Source organism: Balaenoptera physalus, assembly GCF_965194825.1.
Source record: "Balaenoptera physalus genome assembly, chromosome: 2".
Classification (NCBI taxonomy): domain Eukaryota; kingdom Metazoa; phylum Chordata; class Mammalia; order Artiodactyla; family Balaenopteridae; genus Balaenoptera; species Balaenoptera physalus.
This window is the reverse complement of record NC_138883.1, coordinates 22,144,020-22,165,490: the sequence shown is the minus strand read 5'-3', so window position 1 is coordinate 22,165,490 and position 21,471 is coordinate 22,144,020. Positions and strand designations below refer to the sequence as shown.

General features: G+C 38.8%; 1 protein-coding gene and 1 long non-coding RNA gene across 6 annotated transcripts in view; one reads left to right on the top strand and one right to left on the bottom strand.

The window, feature by feature from the left end:
- Positions 1-13,474, bottom strand: part of GTF2A1 (general transcription factor IIA subunit 1) — a 44,090-nt gene extending 30,616 nt beyond the window's left edge. Inside the window, exons 1-3 of the mRNA XM_082451391.1 lie at positions 13,008-13,474; positions 9,059-9,160; positions 111-312 (exon numbers count right to left, since the gene is read on the bottom strand). Of these exons, the coding sequence (XP_082307517.1) occupies positions 111-312; positions 9,059-9,160; positions 13,008-13,037 (334 nt within the window). The 5' untranslated portion in view covers positions 13,038-13,474. The remainder of the gene's footprint in view (positions 1-110; positions 313-9,058; positions 9,161-13,007) is intronic.
- The window catches only part of LOC309655776, a 44,141-nt gene continuing 31,837 nt past the window's right edge, over positions 9,168-21,471 (top strand). For 2 of the 5 annotated variants that reach the window (XR_014260978.1, XR_014260979.1), the window contains exon 1: positions 9,168-12,084. This is a non-coding gene — a long non-coding RNA (uncharacterized lncRNA). Of the gene's footprint in view, positions 12,085-13,559; positions 13,757-14,970; positions 15,161-21,471 lie in introns of those variants that run through there. The other 3 variants (XR_014260980.1, XR_014260981.1, XR_014260982.1) reach the window with 2 other exon arrangements.

The window sequence follows — 21,471 nt, the reverse complement described above, 5'->3', positions numbered from 1 at the left end:
CACACAGATACAACCCCCTCAGCCAACAGAAAGGAGACACCCAGAGTGTTTCTCTTCTTTGAAAATGACAGCTTTCATTTCCAAGTTGTAGTAGGATTATCCAGCCTCACCTTGCTGTGACGCAGGAATGAGGACCTGCTGGGTCTGCGCTTGCTGAGGTACTGTTGGCTGCGGTTGAGCCTGGTGGTGGTGGTGGTGGTGATGCTGCTGCTGCTGGGGTTGCTGCTGCTGCTGAACTTGCAGTAAAAGCTGCTGCTCTTCTGAATGAAATCCATCTACTGCCCTAGACTGCATGAGTTTATTCTCCCATAACTAAGGCAAAGAATATTAAAGATTTCTAAGTAAGAGTCAGGGAAAACAACGCTGGACATATGGATAAAACATACTTTATTAGTCAGTTTATAAAATTCTGACATTTTCAAAACTGATAAATCTACAAATCTCTAATTCTTACCCAAGTGTATGCCACAATGAAAACCAATTTTTAAAGTATCAAACCTCACTTTTGCTACTTAAGAGTATTGAAGAATTCTTTTGTTTCTTCTATCTCCAACAAACTTTCCATAGTAATTCCTTAGTTACCAAGCAGTTTCATATAAGCAATTTTTCAGTAATCAAAAATCATCCTTTTTAGTATCAAATCCATTGTTAGCTATTTTATGGAAATCTTTCTTTCCTAAGTTTTAAATAACATATAAAACATAAATTCATCTTTCCTTGAACTATAAGAAACATTACAGAGGCAGTCCTCAGGTTAGAAAACCCCACCTTTCTATCTGTCCAACCCTACATAAGGAAAAGGAAACAGCAATGCCTAATATGCTTTCAGAGGTATTCTCAACCCTCCACACTTCTTGAAATTCCCTTCCCTCTTTCATTATGACAAGGACTGACAATCCTTTTTTGCTTAACCACTTCTATTTTCTCATCTCACCCTTGGACAGCTTCTGTGATGAAGGAAAAAAAAAAATCAAAAGTGGGCAAAAACAAGGAAGTAAAAGAAAATATTTACAACTATTCCATCCTTCTCCCTAACACATTTCCTCTCTACAAGGTTTAGTGTTCAATCTATAGAGCCCTTATTAAAAAACTGCCCAAGAAAGTTACAAACCATTCCTTAAACATACATATAAAATTTAATTCAGTCATTTTGTACACAAGGATCTACAGATACTTTGTTTTCTCCCCTAGGATCTACTCTTGGGATATTGCCTAACTCATGCAAGGCTTCTATCAGATCCTTCAAAAAGCTCCCTCTGCCATACTAACAGGGATTTTTATAAACTGCTGACACTTCCAACTGTCCTAGAAATTCTAGATCTACATGTTAATAACAATTCCAGCACATCTCTAACGATTTAGCGAAAAAGTAAACTAAAGGTCAATTCCCCAGAGCAACCATTCCCCTAGCAGTCTCAGTATTTAGGCTCACCTGAAGACTATTCTTACAGAGACAGTAACAATATCTATTTCATGCGTTGTTGTGAGGAGTAAATAAGATATCCATGTAAAGCATTTATCAGAGTCTAGCATAAAGTCAGTCATCAATAAATGTTAATTATAATTATTGTAGTGGTGGTATTAATTGTGTAATAGAGCATTACATCAGAAGTCAGGAACCCAATTAGTCCTGGTTTGGCCACTAAACAGCTTTGTAGACAAATTATTTATCTTCCCTGGGCATTTTACTCATCTAAAAAGGGAACAAGTTGAATTAGATTACTTCTAAACGAACTTCCAGCTAACTTCTAAGTCAGTGCAAATCCCAGACTAAAAACAGCTAGGGTTCTTCCTAGGGTAACAAAAAACTACTTTTTGAGAGCCCAAGTTTTGTCTGGCTCATTTCTATAAAGTGGGCACCTAGCATAACACACAGTACAAAATAGGCTTAGACACTGAATAAAATATACTCTACACTTTAAAATACGCTCTAAATATATTATATAGTAAGGCTATATAGGTAAGCCTCCCAAACAGTTATCACCCAAACTGTCTACAATTCTTTTCCTTGTTTCAAAACAAAACAAAACCTCGCTTCTTGTAGGCCAAAATCAAGGTGAAAAAAGTACTATTAATTAATGCTTTAAGAAACAGTCTTTAAGGGACTTCCCTGGTGGTCCAGTGGTAAAGAATCCACCTTCCGACGCAGGGGACACAGGTTCAATCCCTGGTCGGGGAACTAAGATCCCACATGCCCCAGAGCAACTAAGCCCGCACGCGCCACAACTACTGAGCCCGCACGCCGCAACTAGAGAGTCCGCATGGCACAAACTACAGAGCCCACACACTCTGGAGCCCATGCACTACAACTACAGAGCCCAAGTGCTCTGAAGCCTGTGCACCACAACTAGAGACAGAAAACCCGCACACCACGACTAGAGAGAAGCCTGCGTGCGACAACGAAGCGCTCGAGCATCGCAAGGAAAGACCCTGCATACAGCAACGAAGATCCCATGTGCTGCAACTAAGACCCAACACAGCCAAAAATATAAATAAATAAATAAATAAAATATTTTTAAAAAATAAAGAAACAGCTCTTTAAACCATAATTTTCTAAATTTAAAGCTTCAGTTTTTATCACCTCCAATTGGTCTACCCACTGCAATCCTGACCCATCACTTCAATTAAGCTTCCATGACAATGGTAAATATTAACAAATACACATTATGTGCTAAGTGCTGCGTACCACTACTCACCTAGTCTCCCAAGTCAATGATCTGTGAGACAGAATCTACCCCAATGCCCTATCATTATTGTCAATTTCCTTTCCAAAGCATTATTCCAATCTATCCCTACTATAATGGCCCCAGTTCAAGTCCCTTCCTCCCATCAGTATTACTGCAAAGTGTTAATGACAAAGCTAATTGAGCTCCCTGCTTCAAATCATACATTCTACACATAATTATTGAATATCTCCCAGCTAGACACTGTTAGTGGCATTGAGAACAGACAGAACAAATCTGGCAAAGATCCTTGTCCTTACAGAGCCTACATTTTAGTGGAAACTTGTGCTTCCGATCTATCCTCTATAAATCAGTGGTCCTCAAAATGTGATCCTGGACTAATAACATCAGTATCACCTGGGAACTTGTTAGACATACCAATTCTAAGGCCCCACCCCATCGAATCAGCAACTCTGGAGGTAGAGCCAGGAATCTGTTTTAATAACCTATCCAGGTTATTGTGATGTACACTAAAGTGAAAGCTGCTGCTTTAAAGTATAAACCAGTACTTTTCAAACTGCAGACTGCAATCCATTCATGCATTATTAAAAGTTAATTTAGATTATTTTTTGGTAAATGCAATCAAATTTTTCTTTTTAAATGTCAGACTGTACCCCTATCAACTGAGACTCTTTGAAGCAGAAGTCCAAAACTCTGTCTTTTAACTAGCACGCCAGAGAATCCTTCTCACTCTAAAGACCAAGCTCCTTAATGCAGTATTATGTTAACTTCTCCAACTGCTACTATAACTTGCACTCTATTTTCCAAACTACTTGCAGTTCCCTGAATATAGCATACATACCTCCTGTCTAAACTTTCGTAAACTACTCCTTATGACTGGCAGTCTTCCCACACAATTCCCCAAAGAATGCAAATGCAAAGTCACATAGCCGCGAAGAAATCGCTCACTGCCTTTATACATTAGAGATATTTCTATTGGTACACTTTTCATACTAAGTCTACCTTCTCTATTAAAGTATGAACTCCTTCAGGGCAGAGACTATGTCTTATTCATAACCTAATAAAATGACTAAGAACTTAACAGAAATTTAATATTAATTTCAAAGAGAATGGAAAACGAAATTGTTTTCTAAGGTAGTTTCTCTATAAAGATGCTACCAACATTTTAGGCAGAATAACTCTTTATTTACAGGGTATTACCACAGGAAGTGTACATGAAATACAACACTCCTCTAGCCTACTAAATGCCAAAGATGCCCATTAGTCATTATAACAAGCAAACATGGAACCACACATTTCAAACTGCTTCTGGGGGAGCAAGGGGATGCTGGAGTAGTGGGCCACTGAGAATCCGTATTTACTAAGTACCAAATACTGTTCTAGGTAATGTGAAAAATACAAGAATAATACCATACAAATATTTAGCATTACACTTATAACATCAAATAATGTAAAGTTTAAATTAGTTGAATGTTTTCTGTTTCTCTCCAATTTCATTTTAAAATAATTTTATTTATCAAAATATTTTATTTTTAAAATATCATGTTTAAAATAATGTAATACTGTTTTGGCAACAGTAATCATATTAATACCCTTGAAGACTACCAAGAATACTGAATTGTTATTTATGTATTTATTTATTTATTTAGCTAGTTTAGAAAATAGGAAGAACTCTTTTCTCCACATTTTTATAGTACTTTTCCCCCCCAACACCATAGTTATTATTTCTGGCAGTCCTATTTCAACAATCTTTGCCAGGTGTCCGGAATTAGACATGGAGAAAATTCATTTTCTGTTCCCAAAATGATGTGGATATGCATCATGTTATGCCCATCATGTTTACTAGACTAATACTGAATTCTTAACGTGCACTTAAGTACTTTCCGTGTACACTCGTTTTTCACAAAAATTCTTTAAAACAGACATTATTATCATCTCCTTTTTACAGAAAAAGAACCTGAGGAACAAGAAGTTAGGTACCTTATCCAAGATCACCAACTAACAGCAGGCAAAACCATCATACAATCCAGGCAATCTGACTCAACAGGGCTGGACCCTGAGAGTGAAGAGTAAATGTCCTTTAAATTTTAAATTTAAAGTTTAAATTTTGGACTCTAGGCCCTTGCTTGCCTCACCGTAATCCCAGCTCTGGTCCAAAGTTCTAATCTCTAAACTGTACTGCTGCTATCAGAGTAGGTCTAGTCACAACTCTGGTACCTTCCTTATCTGGAGACAAAAGGCTTAGCTTCAAGTCTCTACCACTTGCTAAATTATCTGTCAAAGCGTATTTATTCCATTTTTTGATCTATAAAACGTTATCAGATCTACTGCTGCCTGGCAGTATGCTGGGCTAGAAATTCTAAAGGATCCTCCTACTCTCACAAGAACAACTAGCTCCTGGATAAAACATAAGACAATTGAATTTTTGGGCTCTTTAGAAATGATGTTGGGGAACAGAGCTTTCCCCAAGGCTAAATGATGTAGAACAGTAGGTCATCGTTCAACTTATGGTTCAAGTATTTATATACAACTAGAGTATATTTAGAACAGTGGTTCTCAGTCAGGGGTAGTTTTTCCCCTTCTGCCCCAGGGACATCTGGCAATGTCTGGAGATATTTTTGGTTGTCAGAACTAAGGGGTGCTACTGGCATCTAGTGGGCAGAGATCAGTTATGCTGCTAATATCCTACGATAACTAGCCTTCTACAACAAAGAATTAACAGGTCCAAAATGTCAGTACTGCCAAGGATGAGAAAACAGATCTAGGGGCAGACTAACTTTTTCAGATTTGTCTCCAAATGAGGAATTCTTCTCACTTTGTTTTACCCAGAGGCCATGTTTTCTATCTCCCATTGTACTTGCTATTTGGATAGGGGTGGGTCTGACAGTTTAGAAATCAGGATAATTTTATCACTTACTTTGAAAAGGACTTCTAGACTGTCATTTCCACCCATAGTCATTTACCAATCTAAAACACAATTTACATTCAAATATAGCTTTATTGAAAATCAAGTGGTGATCATTTTCTAATGTATAGAAATCCTGAATCACTATGTTGTGCACCTAGAACTAATACAGTGTTGTAGGTCAATTACACTTCAATTAGAAAAAAAAGCAAGAAAACCAACATTATGCTTTATGCATCTTTTCTATCTCCCACAGTTCATACATTAAAGGAGACCCACAGTGTTAACAGATAACCTCAAGAATCAGGTTGAATTTTTTTAATGTAGAAGGTCCCTTCCTGAATTATCTAGTCAAACTTCAAATTACAGGCACTCTCATTACTCATCTTAATTCATAATCTAATACACCACTGTATCCTTCACAGCCGTATGGAAGCTTTTGATAAAAGTTTGTGAAACACTATAAAATGGTGAGAAAGGGGATAGAGCTAATGACAAAGTCCTTTATAAACCTTAAAATATGAAATATTGTTAGTTTTCATTAGCAAGAATATCCAAACCTACAAGGTCTAATACAGTAGCCACTAGCCACACATGGTGATTTAAAGTGAAATTAATTATAATTAAATAAAAATTCAGTTCTTCAGTTCCACTAACCATATTTCAAGTGTTTAATAGCCACATGTGGCTAGTGGTTACCATACTGGAGAGCACAGATATAGAACATTTTCATCACCACAGAAAGTTCTACTGCATAATGCTGGCTGTCAGACTGTTAAAACTAGGGCACATTCTGGAAATTCTAATGAGATCCTGAAGAAATTTAGTGCAGAGAATTAAAATAACTCATTTCAGTCTAACAGTTTTATATTTAAATTCAGCTACTACCCAGAATAAAAGAGTATGTCCTGTTTAAAAAACAACAAAAACATTAAACTACTTTTTTCAGTTAGATTCTGGAGCAACATGTTATTAATTTGTTTAATTAAGTATTTACTGAATGCCAACCACATATGCCAGGCATTGTGGTAGAGGCTGGGGATTCAAAGTTGAATAAGTCACAATTTTTGTCACAGAAAATTACGCATTAAACAAAAAATCAGTGCATAACCTATAAAACATAGATATTACTTTTTTATACTACTTTTATACTATATTATATGTACATATATCTGTATATATGTGTATACATGTATAAAGTCTTATGTACTAAAAATGCAGGTGGAGCTATTTGGTCTCAAAGATAGCTCATTCTGTTTGGAAAGAACATCTTGATTCTAACTGGAACCAGTAGGAAAATATCAACAGACTCTGAAAAGCAAGAGGAGATAACAACTTGGATTGACCACTAGTCTGACCTAGCGCAAATTAAAGCCTTTGGGACTAATTTTTTGCACCTAAAAATGCTGTACCTTTTACATAAGATCACAGAACTACAAGGACAACCATTATAAGGGTATAACATATTTGTAAAATATTCATTACATGTAACACGAAGAAATCAAAATAAGCTTATTCTCTTCTCATTCATATCCCTGAGATACTTCATGTGTTTGAGTAGTTTATATTGCTATTCTTCCAACTCATGTCTCAGAGTTGGCATTCCTTCACTTGTATTTTTAAATACCTACTCTTCACTTTCAGTAACCATTACGTTTCTCACAAGGTAAATAAATATTTCCTCATCTCATTCAAACCTATATTTTCCCTTCCTCACAGGGGCAGATTCATATTGAAAACTCTATAGAAGCTGCCCACTGATGCTGCAACATTCTAAGATGTATTTCATCACCACAACACAGGTGAGATTTGCTTTATTTAAAATAGTAAGTTGCTAAATTGTAGCCTCCACACCTCTGTTGAATGGATAAATAAGACCACAACAAATGTTCCTTAGCGTTCATTAACTGTGATTACTTATTTATACATAGCTCTAAAGGAGCTCAATTCCCAATCTCTAAACCAGCAGTTCTAAAACTTTTTAGTCTGAGTCCTTTATCATTTTTACAAATTAATGAGGACCTCAATGAGCTTTTATGAAATTTTAAATAAGATTTTTTTAATGTTGACATTTAAAAATAACGTATCCATTACATGTTAACATAAATACTTTCAATGAAAATAACCATATCTTCCAAAAAAATTTCGTGAGAAATGGCTTAAAAGGAAAATAGCTGGATTCTCATATCTGCTTCTGCATTCAGTTTGCTTTCGTTGATGTATATGAAGAAAATCTGCCTTCTCATAGCTAAGTAGTTGGGAAAGGAAAAAGTATTTTAAGTGATGGTTTCTTAACAGTTAGCTGCAATGTACAATCTGAAACCATATACTAATTAACTTTTCATACTCTTCGATTAAAATCCATCAATTTATCTTTCACTTTGAAGGGATTTTGCAACATCATGCATTGGTCATTTGGAAAATATGAGTTCAGTGAAGTATGCAGATATGCCAAATATTAATACATTTCATTACAGAATATCATGAATAGAAAATCAAACAATTGCATGTCTTAATATCAACAATGATCTCATCTCAACCTTTACGTAAACATCTTTTTAATATTTGGTACATCAAAATGGGAAGCATGCATAAAGCCCTTCTGCTGCATATGGAACAGTTATCTCAAGGAAAAGCACTTGTGCATTTGAGTTGCAAGTTTAACTGGTCACTTTTTTCATGGAATACAACTTTTACTGGAAATATAACAAACATACTATGATTATTCAGACTTGGGCATCTGTCCAACCGCATGGACCCCCTGAAAGAGCCTGTGGGGAAGTCCACTGACCATATTTTGAGAACCACTGTGCTGAGCAGTAAGGCAAAAATATTCCATGATTTCATGAGTCATTACAGCATCAAGAAAACACAAATGCTACATAAAAGTATCTATATATTTCTGCTTAAAACCAAGTAAACAGAAGAGGCAGAAAAGCAGCTCCCAAACTAGAATACATTATAAACCAAATATTTGGCCCACATAGAGAATCGGACTCCAGAACGTGAAATTTATCAAGCACTTAATCTCCACAACATAAATACATTTTAGAATACCAGTGCATTAAGACCACAAAGAAAGGAAAAGGAAAAAAAAACCTTACAGGAATGTCAGGTAATTAAAACATAAATGGATATTAACTGCCCATTAATAATAGCTAATACTATTGCCAGGCACTTTGCTAAACACTTTATATAGTTATTACATTTAATCCTCAAAACAAGCCTAAAAGGTAAGTACTACTAATTCTCATCTCACATATAAGGAAACTGAAATATAAGCAGTTTGCCTAAGGTCACAGGAAGAATGGATGGTAGAGCTGGGATTCAAAACCAGCACCCTTCACATAACTATACTGCTTCCTGCAACAAAGTCAAATGGTCATCATATGGAAAAATTATGGAGTATAGTTTCTGACTGAAGAGAATGTTTAAAAAAAAAAAAAAAAAAAAAAGGCGGCAAACTCACAGTCTTTAGTTCCATCAGAACTTGTTCATCGACTCCATCATCCAAAAAGATGTCTCTCACATCATTAATTACATCTTCAATCACAGATCTGTATAATTTAGGCTTTAAAGGGAAAATAAAAGACTGCTGAAAAACACTGCTTTTCACATATTAAAATATGTAACATTTTCACAAATTCAAAACAAATGTTAATACAACAGTCCCTTTTCCAACTCTAAACCTTATTTTAGAAGATATAATTTTAAAGGTATGGCCATTCCCATAAACATCATTTGCCTTAGTTAAAATGAATTATTTGATGACTGCATATTTTAATAGAGGTTTTACGACTGTTTAATACAATTCATATACAGAAGATCATCACAGATACAAGGTCTATACAGTTTCCAGTTGTAATTTCCCATGTTGTTATAGTCAAAACACTTAATGTGTTTTGACTATATCCAACGATATAGTTTTATGGGTTGCTATGTCTGGTTTTTATTATTCCTTGCTTGGTTTAACCCGTTTTATCTCCTAACCTCATCGCTGTCTTAACAGAAACTTATGTCCTGTGATTTACCTGGTAATAATCTGCAACCTAATAAGTATTCAAATTTAAAAATCACCTAATTTCAGTTTTTGTTACCCAGTCTGTACCTTTAAATTATACCATCAAGCTGTTCATGTAACCACAATAACAGGTCTCAAAGTCTCAGAGGAACAAGACACAATGATCTCTTTTCCAGGATTTCTCTCCTACTACTGCCCAGATAATGCTATGGAATAGAATTATAAGCAGCCTCGATATTTATTTTTAAACTATTATTATTATAACTATTGTTGTTGGCATTACTTGGGGGGAAGCTTGCTTTTAGAAGGTTGCCAGAAAAATAAAATGAGAATAGATGTGAAAGCACTTTAAAAGTATAAAGTACTTTTTAAAAACCAAAAGGTAAGAGATGGAAGAATTTGCCCAACCCACATCCTATTTTTAATGGACAAAAGGAAGTTTGCTTGTCAGAGTGTAAAACCAGAGATGCCTTGCTATAAATCTTATCCATTATCACACAGAGCTAAGATCAACAGCCTTTTTAATACTTTGTCATTATTTGTGATTTATATCTTGCTTAAAAGTTACTGCTTACCCAATAAAACCAAGGGTTTGCTCTCATAAGCAAACCTCAAACAGAAATAAATGTTTCATTAGCATCTCTCCCAGCAATACTGTTATCAGAGGGGAAACCTCTTATGTGTCCTCGTCCAGCCAAAAATACAAATAATGAGTTCCTCTATACAACTTACCTCAACCATTAAAAACTATTTGTTCCTTTTCATTACAACCAGAAAAACAATTCATGTATCTAGGTTCTCACCTTTGCCGTTCCACTCACTCGCTTTTTATTTTGCCAAATCTGCCTCTGTGAACTAAAATTATTCACGTGATTTCTGCATCTCTACAGTGCCTCCTTATGTTAGCATTCTGATTCTATATATAAGGAAAGTCTGACTATGGGTATCACCTTATCTATGGCAATTCAACTACTGAATTACAAAAATACATTTATAAAGTGTTTTTTTTTAAACCAATGACCCAAGGCATTATAAAGATACAGTGTAATTTTAAATAGGTAGTGTAAATCTCAAATTGACGATATAAACTATTTTTTCAGCAAACTACATGTTGTTTTGGTGTTTCCGAAGTCAGTCATCCCTAAAAATATTCTGCTTGGATATCCACACATTTATAGGTACAATGTGCTTTCTTCTGGCACTCCCTACTTAATGAATCAATCTTGCTTTAAGATTTTGCTTTTGTGCTTTAATTAACCCACAACTTGACCAATTAATGGATTCATATGCACTATAGTTAAAGAAAGGGAAATGCGTATTCTTCATGAAGTATACGCAATTTAAAATTGTTCAAGAATTAAAAAGCGCGCAAAATACTGACGTTTTTCAAAGTATGTGAGTACATAGGCATTATTCTGAATTATTATTTAAAATACTAAATCGTACTTAAGCCAAAGTTTTTGCCTTCTATGAAATACACAGTAATTTAGGTTTGTCCTGGTTTTCAAAAACCAGATATTCCAAACTTAAAAACTCGTAAATTAAAGGGCCATTAGTGCCATTATCTAATGATTAATTAAAGGATTTCTTTCAAAAGTTTTAGTCCCTGGTACAATATTGTAAAATAAGTTGGATTAATTTCTATATTGGATATCATATTAACATCCAATGCAGCAAAAACACCGTCTACTTAGAATTTTAATTTTTTAATACCCAGTTTGCACTAAGCAAATTACTCACAATTCCCCGATCCATAAATGTACTGTAGACATAGGTCCTACGTCGAAGCTTTAGGCACTTATCTATTTCTTTGAAAAGCTTCGTATCTCAAATATTTATTATAGGAAAACATAATGAAATATTAGGAGCTATATTTCTAACATTTCCTGAATACGTGATGAACAAAATACTACCAAAATCAAATCCTCCACAGCTAACAATTAATGTAGAAAACTTTTCAAAAAAACAAAAAATTACCGACAATAATGCATGCATCTTCTGAATACAAGAACGATTAGACATCTGAGCTTAAATTCTCTTTTAAAAATAAAAATAAAATAAAAAAGGAGGGCAAGTCTATTTTCCCTTATCAAAGACCGCAAATCCCAGCTGCTGTATGAAAACAAAAACTTGGGGCTCTAAAAGCAGACCCGGTTGGGCACTAAATTACAGTGTACGGAAAGGACTTAGGAATAAACTGAGCTCTGCACGCGCCAGCCTCTCGCCTCGGGAGCACGCACCTCCCAGCCCCGCTCTCAGCAGCTCTCACTATTTAAAGCCGGATCTGGTGTTTAAATGGAGAGGCGGTGACGTAGGCCTGAAAAGCACCTTCCCATCCTGGCAGAGTCTATATTAGAGAGCGGCAATGGCTCTATATAAACAGGGCAGCCAAAGGGAGGAGGACCACAAGGCTCAGGGACTGAAAAGCAGGGTAAGCGGCCGCAGCCATGATGGATCGACCCGAGTCGTCAACGGTACGGAGCCGGGCTGCCGTGGGCTTGTCTGCATTTGGGACCGGGCAAAAAAGTGTTTTATTGTCATAATAAAAATAAGAGAGTGGGGTGGACTAGTGATCACATTTTGCGTTGGTGACTGAAAAGGTTATTTATGTGACTGCTTTTTGCAAACCTACGTGATCGCAAGTAAGAAAAAAGGGACAAACGGTGAGAAGTAGGCAAATTTCAAGGCGAAAGCGGGGCACTTTGACCACTACTGTAGGCTTTGTTTGTTTTGGTGCTTTTGCTAGTCGAAGATACGATGGGGGTTTTGCTTCCCCTTCGCCATTTTACCGATTCGGAAGGAACCGAGATAAGTGCTTTTCAACCTTCGTCTTTTTTTTTTTTTTTAACATAAAATGGCCCCAGTGAAGGCTCTTTAAGCACAACCGCCAAAACGCCCAAAGTAACCCCCAAAGTAGCCATTAACCTTTCACTGCGTTAAAGTGGATCGCGATGGGTCCTGGGGATTCGCCCAGCTCCCCAAACACGGTTTTTGTTTTGAGGCTGCTCCGGGAGCCCTTCTCCAGCCGGCGCGCCCGGGCCCGCTTCGGGGAGAAGCGGCGGCGCCCCTCCCGCCCTCCCTCCTGGCGGCCGGGGTCTGGGGCCGGGGCCGCGCGCTCGCCCCGGCCCAACCGCCCCGCGGCGGCCCCAGGCCCAGCAGGCGCCCCCGCCCTCCCCGCCGCCGCGGCCGCGAGCCTCGGCACCCCCCCGCGCCCGCCGCCCGGCGCACCGGCCCGCTCCGCCTGAGGCGGGAAGCGGCGGCGGCGGTGGCGGCGGCGGCCTCGCGGGCGGCTGAGGAGAGTCGAGGCCGGGAGTCGCGGCCGTCCCCGCCCCCGCCCGGTCCGGCCGTTGCTGCCGCCTGAACGAAGCCCCCGCCGGCCACCAAACCACGTCCTTACCACGGTGTTTGTATTTGCCGAGTTCGCCATTTCCACACACAACACAAACAAGAGGGGGGCAACCCCGAGAAAAGATAAAAACAAAAACAAACAAAAAAAGAACACCCGGAGGGTGACCCAAGCCACCGCAAAATTGGGGGGAAAAATTTTTCAAACAAAATCGGATCCTGACGGAGGAGAGGGGAGCGGTGAGAGGAGGTAGAGAAGGAGGAGAGCAGTCCTCGGAGCTAAAAACTCGAGAATCGCCCTTAAAAAAAAAAAGGCCACGACCCTTCAGGGGTCCTGGGGGGCGTTGCCCGCTCCCCACCCCGCACCAAGGAGGGGAACCACCACCGGTCGCCGCTCCCCGCGCCGCCGCTGCCGCCACCGGCTGCAGCTCCAGCCGTCCGGTCCGCCCGCTTCTCCCCTTTATATAGTGAGCCAACAAGCTGCGCGAGCCGCCGCCACCACCGCTGCCGCCGAGAGACAGGGCGGAGGGGGAGGGAGGGGCGGAAGGGGCGGGGGCAGAGGTGGGCGGGGCTGAGCGCGAGACACCGCGAGAGCCGCGTGCGCAGGCTTGCCGGGGCGGAGGCCGCCGCGCGTCGTCACGCGCAATGGAGGCTGTGGTGAGGGCGGGGCCCGGGGACTTAAGTAGTGAAGTTGGACCGCCGTCTCCTCAAGTCTCGCGTGATCACGTGGTCGGCACCCAGGCGGAAGTCTCCGGCACCTGCTTTGGGATGAGGAACTTGCTAAGTATTGCTGGAAAAAGCGTGAGTTCTGGTGACACAGGAGTCCACAGCTAGCTGGGATCGCCTCCCGTCGGGCATTTATGCGCCGTCGCGCGCTGGAGGGGATAGGAAATGCGGAAGGGGCGCTGGCTGTTGCCCCGCTAGGAATGGCCGCGGAGGAGGGCCGGTCACGTGGCCCAGCTTCCCGCCCCTGGCGCGCTCGGACTGAGGGAAGTTTCAAATGCGGAGTCATGTCCGAGAACGGGCTAGACTCAGATTCCGAGTTCCGAGGCGTTGGCACTTCTTGCCTAGGATGGGCCTTTAGCTTGCAGAATTGTGTACGAGTTCCTAAAAGGGATGAAACCTGATTTGGCCCCCCCGTAAACACATTCCAGAATTAATAACATCTGAAACCGTATGAGTTCTCTCCACCAGTAAGCTACAAAGTCTCTGGCTTTAAGTTCCCCAAAGGTCCGGCCTCTACTATCCCACGTACTTTAAATGACTTTTCAAGGTGGTGGAAATGTCACCCCACCCCACCCACCGCCAACCCGAATAACCGGGATTATGACCGCACAACTTTTCCCGGTTTTTAAAAATATTACCCAAATTCAGTGACTCCACATGGTCAGGACATACTGACATCTGAAACACTTGGCATTTGACACACCAAGTCACATGGCCTCTCGCTGCGGAAGAGGGGCAGAAAATGTCCATGTCTTGGACTGCAACTCAATAGGCTTTTGACCTGCTCTGCCCAAGCTAATCTCGCCTTTATATCAACATTTCACGCAGAACAGAGAATGCTCTGTTTAGGAGGCAGAGCTCACAGTACCTAATTTTCTTGTCCCTAGGAATTTCCAGACACATGGAATGTAGGCTGGACAAGTGAGGGAGTTTATCCTCGAAAGGCAAAGCAAAACAAAATGTAAAACTTCTATGCCTCTGAAACCATAGTTGAGGAATATCAGTTGCTTCTCAGTTCCCTGCACAGCTGCTTGTTTGGGAACATCAAAAGGACAAAAACAAAAAACAAAAAACAAATCATAGTATTCTTTATGTATTATATAAAATTATGATTCCATCAACATTTGTAATTCATTTAATAGTCGGGTGACCATTACCCAGAAAAGTTATACTAACCAATACTTTTCATTTCTTACTATTTTAAGAGGACTTGTTACCTGTTATGTAAGTACTACTTTTTTATTTTAATAAATTTATTTATTTATTTATTTTTGGCTGCATTGGGTCTTGGTTGCTGCCTGCGGGCTTTCTCTAGTTGCCCCCAGTGGGGGCTGCTCTTCGTTGCAGTGCGCGCGGCTTGTTAGGAACCAGGCTGCACAGCAGGAGGTGAGTGGCTGGCAAGCAAAGCTTCATCTGTATTTATAGCTGCTCCCAATTGCTTGCATTACCGCCTGAGCTCCACCTCCTGTCAACATTATGGTGAGTTGTATAATTATTTCATTATGTCTTACAATGTAATAATAGTAGAAATAAAGTGCACAATAAATGTAATGTGCTTGAATCATCCCGAAACCACACCCGCTCCGCACCGCCACCCCCCTCCCCAGTCCGTGGAAAAATTGTCTTCCATGAAACTGGTCCCTGGTGCCAAAAAGGTTGGGGACTGCTGTTTTGGAGAATACAAAAGTTGAGAGGAAAGATCTTATATCTCAAACTTGCTGATCCTAATGGAAGTCTTATTGTAAAGCATACTGCATAATTACAGCATTCATTCAAGATATAAAAAGCACTGATATATTTCAGTCCTACCAAATAAAATTATAATCAGGTTTCACCTAATTTTTATTTGAAGTATAGTTGATTTACAATATTGTGTTAGTTTCAGGTGTCCAGCAAAGTGATTCAGTTATATATATGTAATTTTTTTCAGACTTTTTCCATTATGGTTATTACAAGGTATTGAATATAGTTCCTTGTGCTATACAGTAAATCCTTGTTGCTTATCTATTTTATGCATAGTAGTTTGTATCTGTTAATTCCATACTACTAATTTATCTCTGCAGCCTCCCTTAGGTCTTCTGCCCATTTTTTTTTTTTTTTGAAGAATTAGTTGAGAATGACTGGGGTTAGTTTTATTTATTTATTTATTTTTGGCTGTGTTGGATCTTCGTTTCTGTGCAAGGGCTTTCTCTAGTTGCGGCGAGCAGGGGCCACTCTTCATGGCGGTGCGCGGGCCTCTCACTGTCGCGGCCTCTCGTTGCGGAGCACAGGCTCCAGACACGCAGGCTCAGTAGCTGTGGTTCACAGGCCCAGTTGCTCCACGGCATGTGGGATCCTCCCAGACCAGGGCTCGAACCCGTGTCCCCTGCATTGGCAGGCCTTCTGCCCAATTTTTTATTGGATTGTTTGTTTTCTCGATATTGAGTTATATGAGCTGTTTGTGTATTTTGGATATTAACTCCTTGTTGATCGCATTGTTTGCAAATCTTTTCTCCCATTTCATAGGTTGTCTTTTCATTTTGTTGATGGTTTCCTTTGCTGTGTAAAAGCTTTTAAGTTTGATCAAGTTCCGTTGCTTATTTCGGCTTTTATTTCTTCTGCCTTGGGAGATTGATCTAAGAAAATATTGTTACTATTTACGTTCGAGAATGTTTTGCCTATGCTCTCTTCTATGAGTTTTATGGTGGCATGTCTTATAGTTAGGTCTTTAAACCATTTTGAGTTTATTTTTGTATATGGTGTGAGGGAGTGTTACAATTTCATTGATTTACATGTAGCTGTTCTGCTTGCCCAACACCACTTGAAGAGACTGTCCTTTCTGCATTGTATATTCTTTTATATTCTTTGTTGTGGATTAATAGGTGTGTGGGTTTATTTCTGGGCTGTCTATTCTGTTCCATTGATTTGTCTGTTTTTTCTGCCAGTACCATGCTGTTTTGATTACTATAGCTTTGTAGTATTGTCTGAAGTCTGGAAGGGTTATGTCTTCAACTTTATACTTTTTCCTCAGGATTGTTTTGGCAATTCTGGGTCTTTTTCATTCCATGTAAATTTTAGGATTATTTTTTCTAGTTCTGTGAAAAATATCTTGGGTATTTTGATAGTGATTGTATTAGATCTGTAGATTGCTTTGGGTAGTATGGCCATTTTAACAATATTAATTCTTCCAATCCAAGAGCATGGGATATCTTTTCATTTCTCTGAATCATCTTTTTTTTTTTTAATTTATTTAATTTATTTATTTATTTTTGGCTGCACTGGGTCTTCGTTGCTGTGCGGGCTTTCTCTAGTTGTGACGAGTGGGGGCTGCTTTTTGTTGTGTTGCGTGGGCTTCTCATTGCAGTGGCTTGTCTTGTTGTGGAGCACGGGCTCTAGGCGCACAGGCTTCAGTAGTTGTGGCATGCGGGCTCAGTAGTTGTGACTCGTGGGCTCTAGAGCACAGGCTCAGTAGTTGTGGCGCATGGGCTTAGTTGCTCGGCAGCATGTGGGATCTTCCTGGAGCAGGGCTTGAACCTGTGTCCCCTGCATTGGCAGGTGGATTCTTAACCACTGCTCCACCAGGGAAGCCCTCTCTAAATCATCTTAAGTTTGTTTTATCAATGTCTTATACTTTTAATGTATAGCTACTTCCTTGGTTAGGTTTATTCCTAAATGTTTTTTTGATGTGATTTTAAACAGGATTGTTTTCTTACTTTTTCTGATATTTTATTGTTAGTGTAAAGAAATGCAACTGATTTCTGTATATTAATCTTGTATCTTGCTACCTTGCTGAATTCATTTATTACTTCTAATAGTTTTTGTGTGGAGATTTTAGGGTTCTCTATGTAGAGTATCATGTCTTCTGCAAATAGTGACAGTTTTACCTCTTACCTTCTAATTTGGATGCCTTTTATTTCTTTTTCTTGTCTGATTGCTGTGTCTAGGTCTTCCAATATTATGTTGAATAGAAGTAGTGAGAATGGGCATCCTTGTCTTGTTCCTGAATTTAGTAGGAAGGCTTTCAGCTTTTCATCATTGAATATTATGTTGGCTGTGGGTTTGTCATAAATAGCTTTTATTATGTTGAGATATGTTACCTCTGTACCCACTTCGATGAGAGTTTTTATCATGAATGGATGTTGAATTTTGTCAGACGCTTTTTCTATGCTGTTGAGATAATCATGTGGTTTTTGTCTTTCCTTTTGTTAATGTGGTGTATCACATTAATTGAATTGCATATGTTGAACCATCCTGGTAACCCTGGAATAAATCCCACTTAATCATGGTGTATGATCCTTTCTGTGTATTGTTGAATTAGGTTTGCTAATATTTGTTGAGGATTTTCACATCTATATTCATCAAACATATCCTGTAATTTTTTTTTTTTTGTAGTGTCATTGTCTGGTTTTGGTATCAGGGTGATGGTGGCTTCATAGAATGAATTTGGGAGTGTTCCTTCCTTTTCAATTTTTTGGAATAGTTTGAGAATGCTAGGTATAAGTTCTTCTTTATTTGGCAGAATTCCCCAGTGAAGATGTCTGGTCCTGGACTTCTGTTTGCAGAGGGTTTTTTTGTTTTTTTGTTTTTGCTTTTGCAGATTCTGTTTCACTTGTAGTAATCAGTCTGTTCAAATTATGTTTCTTCTTGACTCAGTTTTGGCAAGCTGTATGTTTCTAGAAACTTGTCCGTTTCTTATAGGTTGTCCAATTTGTTGGCATATAACTATAGTATTCTTTTATGATTTTTTATGTATCTATGGTATGAGCCGTTATTTCTCCTCTTTTCTTATTTTCTTTATTTGGGTCCTCTCTCTTTTCTTCTTGGTGAGCCTGGCTAGAGGTTTGTTGATTTTGTTTATCCTTTCAAAAAAAGAAAGGTTTTATTGATCTTTTCTGTTTTTTAATCTCTGTTTTATTTATTTCCTGTCTGATCTTTATTATTTCCTTCATTCTGCTGACTTTATGTTTTCTTTGTTCTTCTTTTTCTAATTCTTCTAGGTGGTAGATTATAAAACAAAGTTAACTTTTGAAAAGAAATCCCAAAATTGAAAATAAAATGAAGCAAATTAACCTAACAGTGTATTCCATTACACACAAAGAGGAACTTTTCCAAGTGACTTTAAAACACAGTCATTAAACTATATATATCTGTAGTAGGATATTCTCTAAGGACAAAAATATGAAAAGTTTTTTCACTGCTCTCAATATTTTTATTTGTGGTGGTAATGTTGTATATGTATTTTTTTTTTTAAAGGTGATCATGAGAGTGTCAGTGCTTTTATCCAATTTATAGTAAGGATACCATTAAATCTTTTTTAAAGTGTGGGGTTTTTTTTTTGTTGTTGTTGTTGCTTTTAATTTTTATTTATTTATTTATTTATTTATGGCTGTGCTGGGTCTTCGTTTCTGTGCGAGGGCCTTCTCCAGTTGCGGCAAGCGGGGGCCACTCCTCATCGAGGTGCGCGGGCCTCTCACCATCGCAGCCTCTCTTGTTGCGGAGCACAGGCTCCAGACGCGCAGGCTCAGTAACTGTGGCTCATGGGCCTAGCTGCTCCACGGCATGTGGGATCCTCCCGGACCAGGGCTCGAACCTGTATCCCCTGCACCGGCAGGCAGACTCTCAACCACTGCGCCACCAAGGAAGCCCCTTTTTTTTTTTTTGAATGTGATATGTGGGATAAAGAAGATGAGTAATTATATGATCTAATTATACCATCCCAGTCATTGTTGAGAAGCAGGATTCCCAACATAGGAGAAATGAAATTCAGGTTTAAGACAGAAGAGGATAAATGAAAATTCTGTAGTCCTGAATTTAAATTAGAAGTGTCATGGTGTATTTTGTCTTAAATATTTCTCCCTGGCTCTGAAAAGTCCTAGAAACAATAGCCAACCCATTAGCAATGTGTATACCTAGTATCTAGATTATGGTACTTTAAGACCAGTGCTCCTTGGAGAAATATCTTATTCTGATTCTAGGTCAAAAGCAGGAAATGTCTTTTTTTTTTTTAAGCAACAAAAACCCAAACTCAATACATTTTAACTTATAAAATATATTGAATACATAGTTCTGAAGAAGTCTGAACACCTCACTGGTGATCAGCCCAGTATCTGTGAGCACTACTAGCTCCCGGATTATGATCTTGAAGTACCATTTTCCACTAAAAGGAATTAGAGCTCCTTGGAAATATTTCTCACTCCAGGACTGGGGCAAGAAACATATTAATTTAAACCAAATGAATTGCCTATTATTGCCCTACCTAATACAAAATGAATCTAGAATATATTTTCATACAGATAGCATGAAAGTATATTAGTGTCCTAGAGCTGTTGTAACAAAGTATCACAAAGTGGGTGACTTAAAACAGCAGAAATTTATTGCCTCATAGTTCTGGGAGCTGTAAGTCTGAAATCAAGGTGTCAGCAGGGCCATGCTCTGTCTGACACTATGGGTAGAATCTTTCCTTGCCTCTTCCCAGCCTCTGGTGGTGGCCAGCAACCCTTGGAATTCCTTGCCTTGGGTCGCATCACTCCAATCTCTGTCTCCATCTTCACATAGCATTTTCCCTGTGTCTTTACATTGTTTTCCTTCAGTGCATGTCTATCTCTGTGTCCAAATTTCCCCTTTTTATAAGGATACCAATCATATTGGATTAAGGCTTATCCTAGTGACCTCATTTTAACTTGATTGCCTCTGTTAAGACACTATTTCTAAATAAGGTCACTTTCTAAGGTACTGGGGGTTAGGATTTCAACATATCTCTTTGGGAGGAGGTAATTCAACTCATAACAGAAGATATCAAAGACTCCTAGTGTCATGTCAAAAGAATTTAGAGCCAACGTGAAGAGGCTCCCACTGGCCAAAGATGAGACACTTTGAGTATCAATAGGATTGTACTTGCAGCAAGTTGAATTGCATCATATATTTAAATCCATTAATTTATAATGCTGCTAAAAAACAAAACATGAAAATTCTGATTGGTCGCCATTGGAGAATGGTAGGGAAACAACTCATCATTTTGAAGATTGGTAAATAAAGAAATATAATCAAGCATTTCCAGCCTTTCCTACATGAATTGTACCAAGTATCAAATAGTAGATGTAGTGGTTTGAATGGTAGCCCCCCAAAAGATACGTCCATGTTCTAATCCTCAGAAACTGTAAATGTTATTTGGAAAAAGGGTCTCTGCAGGTATAATTAAGTTAAGGATTTTGTGATGAGATCTTTACTGTGTTAGGCCCTAAATTTATTGACAGGTGTCTTTATAAGAGACACGGAGGTGAACAAACTGAAGAGGAAGAGGAAATGTAACCATAGTGGAAGAAATTAGAGCAATGCAGCAACAAGGAATGCCAACAGCCACCAGAAGTTGGAAGAGGCAAAGAACAGATTCTCCCTTAGAGAATCTGGAGGGAGTATGGCCCTGCCAACATTTTTGTTTTGGACTTCTGGCCTCCAGAACTATGAGAGAATAAATTTCTGTTGTTGTTAAGCTACCACATTTGTGGTTATTTATTACAGAAGCCTCAGAAAACTAATACAGTAGATAAGAGGACGTTTCTCTTTAAAGAAGTATTACAGCTAATAAGTGAATGAGGAATAATAGAATATCACCATTTTGCAACCTCTAATGAATTAAGAGATGGAGGTGTTAAGCACTGACATCTGCCAACATCATAAAAAAAGAAATAAAATACCCAGGTATTATGTGCTTCTTGATGAAGAACATGCTACCACCTGTAAGGTAGTCTTACCCACACTCCCACCCCAAAATATATACCCTGAATGTGATCAAGCTTCTATATCCAACTAAC